The 10617-nt window shown below is 37.4% G+C and overlaps 1 protein-coding gene across 3 annotated transcripts in view; it reads right to left on the reverse strand.

Annotated features, from left to right (window-relative positions):
• Positions 1–9745, reverse strand: part of LOC128705687 (uncharacterized) — a 30550-nt gene extending 20805 nt beyond the window's left edge. For 2 of the 3 annotated variants that reach the window (XM_070095728.1, XM_070095726.1), the window contains exons 1-7: positions 9558–9698; positions 8255–8319; positions 6978–7119; positions 5807–5910; positions 4569–4702; positions 900–1112; positions 586–715 (exon numbers count right to left, since the gene is read on the reverse strand). In XM_070095728.1, coding sequence (XP_069951829.1) covers positions 586–715; positions 900–1112; positions 4569–4702; positions 5807–5910; positions 6978–7119; positions 8255–8296 — 765 coding nt within the window. In that variant the 5' untranslated portion in view covers positions 8297–8319; positions 9558–9698. Of the gene's footprint in view, positions 1–585; positions 716–899; positions 1113–4568; positions 4703–5806; positions 5911–6977; positions 7120–8254; positions 8320–9557 lie in introns of all 3 variants that reach the window. The other variant, XM_070095727.1, reaches the window with a different exon arrangement.
• Between the last annotated feature and the right edge of the window lie 872 nt (positions 9746–10617).

The following is a 10617-nucleotide window of genomic DNA, read 5'->3' on the forward strand; positions in this document are numbered from 1 at the left end:
CATAGGTTACTGGCCGTCTTCTTGTCATCAGTGCCGAAGTTGGGAGACCACTCTCTCCCGCCTTCGCATTGGCCACACTCGTCTTACTCATGGGTATCTCATGGAGAGGCACCCTGTTCCTCTCTGTGAGCAGTGTCAAGTTCCAGTATCGATTAGCCACATTCTGTTAGACTGCCCTCTCTATCAACGAGCACGCAGAATTTACCTCCAACGTCGTCTTCGTTCTACTACTCTCTCTTTACCTTCCCTTCTTGCTGATGGACCCTCCTTTAATCCTGACTCTCTCATTGACTTCTTGACAACGTCCGATTTACTCCACAAACTCTGATGATACTTTTCGCACTCCCCTCAGCCCTTTCTGGTTCAGTCTCTTGCTGCCCTTTACCCTTTCACCATCCACTGCCCCGCTGTTATCCGTAACCTGTTGCTCATCCATCTCCCTTTTGCCACCTGATGCCCTCACTTCCTTCCTGCCCTGCAGCGCTGTATAGTCCTTGTGGCTTAGCGCTTCTTTTTGATTATAATAATAATAATAATGGTAAGAGAGAATAATAAATTATATTACGATATAAAACGTGTACTTACAGTTGAGAAGTCAAGCTGTAACATGTTAATAATGACATTACATATCCAAATATATGCAGAAAGTCGCTTCCATTTGGGTAACCAGTCCTTTTCAAATAGCAGTTCAACTTCATGGACAGGTTTTGAGAATCTGTATAAAAGAACAAACAAACTAGAAAGGCATATACCCTCTTCAAGAATAAAAGCCACAATACCTACTGTGATAAATAGATGTATGGATATATTCAGCATTCATGATATAATCATTCTCTCTACATGCCCATACATCAAGCAAGCTTTATTTTTTAATTAAAATATGTATAAGCATTACTCACCTCAGTGCTATATAATTCTTCAAAAGAAACATGTAAAGATCCTTTAGTGAGACACTTTCATCATACTGATATTGTTCAATAAAATGATCATACACACTCTTGGTAAGCTGGAAGTCCTTGGCCCTCATCAGATGCTTAACAATATTCAGGCTTGGATTGTACACATTGTAATCCTTCAGAACATTAACACTACAATGCATGATCTCTGAGACACTGGAAATAATTAAAATTATTTTTGGAATTGCTGTATTAATAACATGTCTAGTTTGAAACTGCTGAACAATCTTAAATTGTAATCATTATTTAAAGTTCAGGAAAGAAGATTTAAAACATATACATACATATAAACATATATACATACATACATACAAACACACAGTAAAGGATATCCAATAATAGTAATACACATATACAGTGGACCCTTGCCTAACGAACTCATCGCATAACGTTAAATCCGCCTAACGATACATTTTAACGCAAAAATTTTGCTAAAAAACTCGCTCAACGCGATTCATACGAAACGCGTCCACGTGCGGCCTGAGCCCGCCTCACTTGTTCCGTGGGTGCCAGTGTTTACAAGCCAGCCACCGCGGTCGCTTCCAAGCATACAATCGGAACATTTCATATCATCACAGCCTTTTTAGTGATTGCACCTCCAAAATAAGTCACCATGGGCCTCATGAAAGCTTCTAGTGCCAACCCTACAGCAAAAAGAGTGAGAATTACTATGGATATGAAGAAAGAGATCATTGCTAAGTATGAAAGCAGAGTGTGTGTCTCCGACATGGCCAGGTTGTACACAAAACCCCAATCAACCATCGCTACTATTGTGGCCAAGAAAACGGCAATCAAGGAAGCTGTTCTTGCCAAAAGTGCAACTTTGTTTTTGAAACAGAGATCGCAAGTGATAGAAGATGTTGAGAGACTGTTATTGGTGTGGATAAACGAAAAACAGATAGCAGGAGATAGCATCTCTCAAGCGATCATATGTGAAAAGGCTAGGAAGTTGCATGACGATTTAATTAGAAAAATGCCTGCAACTAGTGATGATGTGAGTGAATTTAAGGCCAGCAAAGGTTGGTTTGAGAGATTTAAGAATCGTAGTGGCATACATAGTGTGATAAGGCATGGTGAGGCTGCCAGTTTGGACCACAAAGCGGCTGAAAAATTTGTGCAGGAATTCAAGGAGTACATAGACAGTGAAGGACTGAAACCTGAACAAGTGTTTAATTGTGACGAAACAGGCCTGTGTTGGAAGAAAATGCCAAGCAGGACCTACATTACTCAGGAGGAAAAGGCACTCCCAGGACATAAGCCTATGAAAGACAGGCTTACTCTGTTGATGTATGCCAATGCTAGTGTTTTTTTTTTTACTAGTGGTGATTGCAAAGTGAAGCCTTTATTGGTGTATCACTCTGAAACTCCCAGAGTGTTTAGGAAAAACAATGTCCTCAAGGCTAATTTGTGTGTGCTGTGGAGGGCAAACAGTAAGGCATGGGTCACTAGGGACTTTTTCTATGACTGGTTACACCATGCATTTGCCCCCACTGTGAAAAATTACCTAATTGAAAAGAAATTATACCTTAAGTGCCTCCTGGTATTAGACAATGCTCCTGGTCATCCTTCAGACATGGCAGAGCGACTTTCTGCGGAAATAGGCTTCATTAAGGTCAAGTTTTTGCCTCCTAATACCACTCCTCTCCTGCAGCCCATGGACCAGCAGGTCATTTCCAACTTCAAGAAACTGTACACAAAAGCTATGTTTGAAAGGTGCTTTGTAGTGACCTCAGAAACTCAATTGACTCTAAGAGAGTTTTGGAGAGATCACATTAGCATCCTCAATTGTGTAAACATTATAGGTAAGGCTTGGGAGGAAGTGACTAAGAGGACCTTGAACTCTGCTTGGAAGAAACTGGCCAGTTGAGGAATCCATTGTGGCATTGGGGAAGTCCTTGGGGTTGGAGGTTAGTGGGGAGAATATGGAAGAGTTGGTGGAGGAGGACAATGAAGAACTAGCCACTGATGAGCTGCTAGATCATCTTCAACAGCAAGAGGCCACACCTAAGGAAACTGCTTCGGAGGAGGGAATAGAGAAATTGAGGAAGTTGCCTACTTCAAAGATTAAGGAAATGTGTGCAACGTGGCTTAAAGTGCAAACCTTTTTTGATGAAAATCACCCTCACACAGCTATTGCAAGCCGTGTTGGCAACCTGTACACTGACAATGTTGTGAAACACTTTAGGAATGTCATAAAGGAACGGGAGGTACAGGCCTCTATGGACAGATGTGTTATGCGACAGAGGTCCAGTGACTCTCAAGCTGGTCCTAGTGGCATTAAAAGAAGAAGGGAAGTAACCCCGGGAAAGGACTTGCCACCTCAAGTCCCAATGGAAGGAGATTCCCCTTCTAAACATTAACACCATCCACAGTCTCCCCTCCTCCCATCCCATCAATCATCACTAGATCTTCAATAAAGGTAAGTGTCATGTAACTGTGCATGTCTTCTTCAGTTTGTGTGTATTAAAATTAATATTTCATGTGGTAAAAATTTTTTTTTGTTCATACTTTGGGGTGTCAGGAACGGATTAATTTGATTTCCATTATTTCTTATGGGGAAAATTAATTCGCCTAACGATAATTTCGCCTAACGATAATTTCGCCTAACGTTGAGCTCTCAGGAACGGAGTAATAGCGTTAGGCGAGGGTCCACTGTACAGTGGTACCCTGAGTTTCGGCCATAATTCATTCCAGAAGGCTGTTCAAGTGTCATTACCGAACAAATTTGTTCCCATAAGGAATGATGTAAATTAGATTAGTCCCTTTCAGACCCTCAAAAATACATTTACAAAAGCACTTACAATAATACACTTGCATAGATGTTCGAGTTGGGAGGTGTATGAAACTCAGGGTACCAATGTAGTGTGTTCCCAGTTCCCAGCAATAAGCAAAAATCGACGGTGGGTGGAAAAGAGCATGTTTTTCAATATCGAATGCATCAAATGCCTGATTACATGTTTACACTATCATATATTAAGTGCTAAATACAGCTAGGCATAAAAAACAGTTACAAAAGAAAAATAAATACATAGTACATACAATATTTACCCTAAAATGTGGTGCCAGTCGTCCTTCCCTTAAGCAAATGTGTGAAAAAGGCGCAAAAGTGGAAAAAGCATCAAACATAATGAATAATGGCTTGATTAAAAACCAACAAAAGTATGGAACACTGAAAAGAAGATGTTGAATGTGGGGGCCCTCCTGTACTACATACAAGAGCTGTTGAAGTTAGAATATTTTTTCTTTCTGCAATACTGAATCATATTCTGTATGATAATTTCAAACAATTCAAGAATTCAAGCCTGGCTAACATCTTTTCCCTGAGTTCCTTTATAAATGTTTAATTACTCTCACTCCAACAGCTCATCAAATCCCAAAAATAATGTGTTACTGTACATAAATTTGCAACAGTGAGTGTGCATGGCTTTAAGGCATAAAGGTAGATAGTTATATAAATGGAATCATCTATGTTTATTTAAATAAAGAACTATAAATATATTCGTAAGAACCTACCTTTCATACTTAGGTGAAAACATCTGTGCAGTACATCTAAAAAGCAGGTGAAAAACTCAGTGAGAATATTACTAATGGGAATGGCAGTACAGTACTCACTAAACTACTTGATGGAGTGTAGGCGTCTGTATTAAAAAGTCATGCAAAACTCCAAGTCGATCTCTCAAGTCTTTAGAATTTAGCAGAAGAATCTCCTTGTACTCTTGAATTTCATCCCAGCTGTAGCCTTCACTCTGCAGATGCACCAGAGCAACTTTCAGTTTATATTACATATAAAAGGAACTTAACTGTGCTGTTCATAAAGCATTAATAGTTACAACCACCTATTGTACAATACTTGTAATGCTTTCCAACTATAGAAGATTTTATGGCAATTACATTAAAGAAATTGCCATTACTGTATAATATATATTGCTGTACTTTGCTTTAGGGTGGTTTTTGTCAGTAACCCTGGTGCAATGGAAGGACTGCAACTATGTATGTGGCTACGAGCAGCCATATATAGTTTCAACCCTTCCAACCCAAGACATTAACAAAAGTTTCAAATACAAGAAGATGTATTTGAAACTTTTGTTAATGTCTTGATAAAATTTTCATAAAATAAAATATAACTAGAGGAAAGTTTGTTCCCAAGTTTCCCAAAAAGTCCTGTGTTCTTTCAAGCTCTTATCATAGATTAATCTTAATAGATCCTTATTATTTGATCAATCCTCCTTGTATAATTCCTTGAGTTTTCAAGATTTTTAAAAATTCCAAAGACAAATTATTTTAGTGGTAGCTTTGAAATTAAATGGGATTTAACTCGGAAGAAATATGAACAACACATACAAGTACATACATGAGCTACAGTAAATGACTGCAAACTCAATCATGCCTACTACACTGATAATTTTTGATAATACCCACTTCAATCTTAAAACTCCCATAAATCTCAGAAAACCAGTGCATTACATGTCACAACTGGCTGATATTTTTGCATGTACCTAAAACTTTCTATAACATTAGGTACTCTACAGATCACAAGAAAATGTAGGATCTAGGCAAGTACCAATAGGAAGGGCATCTGTCTGGTGCTCAGAAGATGGAGGATCAAACCTGCACCACATCTTGCACTGAATGGCCCACATGGGTTTACCGCTTAACATGAGTTAAACAAAATTCAACAAATACAGATCATAAGTTTAATCGGATTCATTTTCTGGATGTGTGCTAAACTCTAATACAAAAAAAACTGTGTGGAATACCTACACTACCCTAACTAATTCACAAATTTTGTCTTCATCACTAGCTTGAATAACTACCAAGAAACAAAATATAAGAAAAATATAAGTATTTACCTTGAGAACAGTTAATGTTTTATCAAGTTCAGTCTTAAGGACAGTCTTAATTTTGGGGAAGTCTCGTATAAAAGTGTGCACTTCGCTGTGACTAATCATGTCCTCTGAAAAATTATGAAAAAAACCTGTATTAGTACTGAAAAGTATTGGAGTACTTTACAACACCCAGAGGTTAAAATTTTTTATAACAATCACTGGGAAGTGAAAAACCCTTAGAAGTCATACACTACCTGGGAAATGAAGGGGAATCGAGTCTGAACCAAGGAAGAGGTAAGTAGTTTTAATTCCTTATGAAACACATGTGGTTACAGTTCAGAAAGTACAGTAATTAAAGAAAAAATACAACAGTCTCACTGTATTGTGGCAAGTTACAACATTGGCTTTACTAGTAACTTATACTCCATCAATTCTTCTATTTGCTCTCACATCGTAGAGTGAAAAATTATTCCAGCACACAATCCGTAATGAAGCTTCTAGAAATATGCAAAACATTCCTTTCTTGTAAATGCTATTCAAAACATCTATCCCCCTGTCTCTTTCAGCTTGCTTCTATACCTTGTAGCAAGTGTTCTATTCCATCTCACATCTGTTTTGAGTAGGAGCAGCACTCCTGGGAAGGCTATGTTGTCTCCCTTCAATCATATTACACAAATGTAAACTATTTTTTTTATATATAATTAAGTCATGTATTAAGAAAAATAAATTGAATAAGCTGCCATATAATGCATTGTTTGACGATTTTTCTTAACGAAGAGTCCCTAAAACTGGTGTAGGAACTGAAATGGTTGTAAATACCAAGAAGGTGTAGTAAATGACACTTAGATGCATTGGATACCTTATAATCAATGACAAGTTTCTGCCAACACAGAGGCTTTTCATAAAATATGATAAGGCCTCTGCATGGGCAAAATGTCAATAATAAAGGTATCCACTGCATCTGAGCATCACTGACTCTACCATGGTTCATGTAACTATAGTGACTTGCAACAAAAGAACTTTTGTTTACTTGTCATTCTGCCTCTATTTTGATTGTTGTCCTCACCAGACCCTAACATTTCCTACATCAACTTGCTCTGTCTCTTAATACTGCTTTCATGTTTTCACCTTCTCCCTTCCGTATTGCCTGTCAATTAAACAACTAAAGAGCAAAACAAAATACAGTACCACTTACTATAATGATAATTAATGACTGAGTTCCAAGACCTAAGGTAATGTAAGGTTAACTTCTCTCTTTGTGTAGACTTCATTTGTTGATCTTCAACCAAAATTTTTCTACTGGTGCTCATGAGCCTCAAAACCAGTGAAGAGCGCACCTGATGAAATTTAATTCACAATTACAATGATATCCTTCTTTGTGCACCATCTTTACAGTAAACCCTCAATTTAAGGAAGTAATCTGGGAAAAGCAGGTTATCTGGTAATGGCACCTGTGATAGATAGAGGTGAGATTATTTTGCTGCAATCATGGCAGTTGATTCAGAACCAATGGGCAAGGTCCACAGTCTCCAGATCAACTGACCTAGTGAATTTTGTCCCATATTTCTGAACTCAGTTAACTGGAGGTCTGTTCAATCAGGGTTTACTGTACTTGACATTATTGCTTTAAGATTTAGCCGTTGATGTCCTTTTGTTATGTCAAATTATTATTATAATGTTATATAAAAAAAAATGCTGAGCTTGTAACAGTCATACAGTGTAATTTTTTCAGTCAAGAGAACCAATTATAATTTATTTTATAATATATGATGATTTTTAAGACTGATTATAACTAATTTGCATTTAGTAAAATTTAGTATTGGTCTGAAGTTTGTGACTGCAGCAGCATGGAATTCAAAATTAGTATTGTACATGTACAAAATAGTATATTCTGTACATTATATACATATATTGTAAAATCCTTGTTGTCCACAATTTGTATGTGCCATTTACCTTCTAATAGAGTTATCACTTGTTCAGTGATTATTACTAGGACATTATTATTATTATAATCAAGGGGGAAGCGCTAAACCCGGAGGATTATACAGCGCCTGGGGGGGGGATATGGAAGGCATTCAGGCTTAATTCGGGGAACTGGAGCACAGATCCAATTCCCTAAATCAAGAGCCCCTCACCAACATCAAGGAACCTTCCTTGAGGGGATTACTAGGACAGTTGCCAATACTTTCTACATGTATAAGTAAATAACACCGCCTTGCCGTTCAATAAGTTCAAATAATATTCTATTTCAACTTGAAAATTTAAAAACTTTGCTGTTTTTTTCACTAAGCTTGATAATTAGTGACTTTAATTATACCAATAAATACAGTACTGGAATAATCAACATTGCAAGATGACTACCTGAACAATATTTACAGATAAAACTGCTACGAAAAGGGAACTAACTTACATCTCTTAACGATACTCACACAAATAATAGTTCAACATTAAAGGGCAAGATCAGAGACTCACCACAGAGCACTTCCATGCCTGCTGAGCAATGAAATTCAACATTTCTGCAGTGATGGTGGCAATGTCTGAAAGAATGCAGAATTTAATATTACTGTATCGTAGTACAGTCCTCAGAACAAACACTATTATCCTGAGAATATAACAGAAAGAGACCTTGTTTAAACACATCAAATATGCAGTAGTGTGTAATGCTGTACTGTATCAAGGTTATGGTGCAGTGTTTTTATTTCAGCTTGGTTGGGAGACACAAAAATAACCCTTAAAAGTATTTTATTAGCATGTATATAAGTTTATTGAAGTGCAGTTACACAATTTTAGATAATTACAATTGTCTTACACAGTAACATGTGTCAATTACGCAGAATAACTCAAAAAGTCAGTGACTCATGTCCACTGAGGTCCTTGTAATATCTAATTATTAACCTTACAGCAACACAAATTATTTTCATAAATCCACACCATTCTGAATTTAAGTATATACCATTTATCAAACATGAAAACAAGATAATAATAAGAAAAACAAGTTGAGATTCAATAAAATAATTGTGAATTACAGTATTATATTTACAGAAAGCTCTAAACCATTAAAAGTTAATGAGTCACAAAATCATAATGACACGATTGTAAACAAACCATACTACGGGTGGGGATAAAACCCACGATCAGAGAGTCATAAAAGTCAATGAGTACTACATAGCCAAGGTGAAAGAGATGACAGAGGAAGTAAGGTGATGATGGAGGGGAATCAGGTAAAAAAAAAAAAAAAGAGGGCCAGGGAAGTGTCACAGCAGATCTAGCATGGTTATTTTTTTTTTTTTTGGTATCAATTAAGAAGTGATGGAATCTGGAAAGGTATTATATTCAGGAGCCATCATAATAATGCATAATTAAAATAAATACACAATACAAATACCTAGCTATTTTTGCTAGTTAAGAAAGTACCTGGAGGGGGGTTAGAGAGATATAAAATAAGAGGCAGAACACTACTGTAAATAAAATAATGAATTCCACCAAGAACATGTTGCTAACTATTACCAATTATCCAAAAGATTGTTCTAACATACTGCTGTACTGCATTAATATAGAAATATTATAAACATGGGGAACGCTAATTATTATTATTATTATAATCAAGGGGGAACGCTAAACCAGTAGGATTATACAGCGCCTGTGGGAGGGGGAGAAGGCATTCAGGCTCAATTCAGGGAACGAGCACAGATCCAATTCCCTAGATCAAGAGCCCTTCACCAACGTAAGGATAATGAAGTAACAACAATCTTTAACAAACTTTAAAATAAATTACGTTTCTAAATATAGTAATTATCTTTGTGGTAGCCAGTAACAATGATATATACAGCAGTTGCATCAACATTAGACAGCAAATTTAAACTAAAATACTGCAAAACTACGCCGAGTTATTTGTTTGTTTGTTGGGTTCATCAGGACCACAAACTCCGCAGAGGAACACTCATCTACTTCTTTTATTGTTGGGGGTTTCAAGGGCCACTGACAACCTACACCGTATCGAACCCTGTTTCAAGATGACCAGGCAGGAAGTGCTATTTAGGAAGTGTTACCCCTAGTTAATCATGTAAGATTGGAAGTAAAAGATAAGATTTGTTCAGATTTTTAACCAGGGGGAAGGTTAGCCACCCAGGATAATCCAAGAAAGTTAGTATATTATCGAGGACTTTCTGTCTTATTTCCACTGTGATCCTTCGATTTTGTCCTCCAGGATGCCACCCACACCAGACCACTAACACCCAAGTACCTACTTACTGCTAGATAAACAGGGATAGCAGGAGTAGGAAACATGTCCAATGTGTCTACCCGGCAGGGTATTGAACCACGGACACTCAGTGTGATGCAAGTACAAACTTTGCAAGTGCAAACTCTTCCGCGCAGCCAGTTACAGTTGATGTCCCACAGGGAAGTGTCCTTGGCCCTCTTCTCTTTCTTGTTTACATAAATGACCTACCAAATGCATCGCAACTACTCAAACCCACACTATTTGCAGATGACACTACATACGTCTTCTCTCACCCAAGCCCAGTCATGCTAGCCAATACTGTGAATACCAAATTACAGAAAATATCTACCTGGATGATGACTAACAAACTTACTTTCAACATTGACAAAACCTATTTCATTCACTTTGGTAACAGAGCTACAGATGTCCCTCTTAACATAATGATAAACGGATCACCTATCACAAAGCTCACAGAGGGAAAATTCTTAGGAATCCACCTTGATAACAGACTCAAATTTCAAACACATGTACAACAAATTTCCAAGACTGTAGGCATACTATCGAAGATACGGTACTATGTTCCACAGTCAGCCCTCCTGGCCCTATATCACTC

This window comes from Cherax quadricarinatus, chromosome 51 (genome assembly GCF_038502225.1).
Source record: "Cherax quadricarinatus isolate ZL_2023a chromosome 51, ASM3850222v1, whole genome shotgun sequence".
NCBI classification, from domain to species: Eukaryota; Metazoa; Arthropoda; class Malacostraca; order Decapoda; family Parastacidae; genus Cherax; species Cherax quadricarinatus.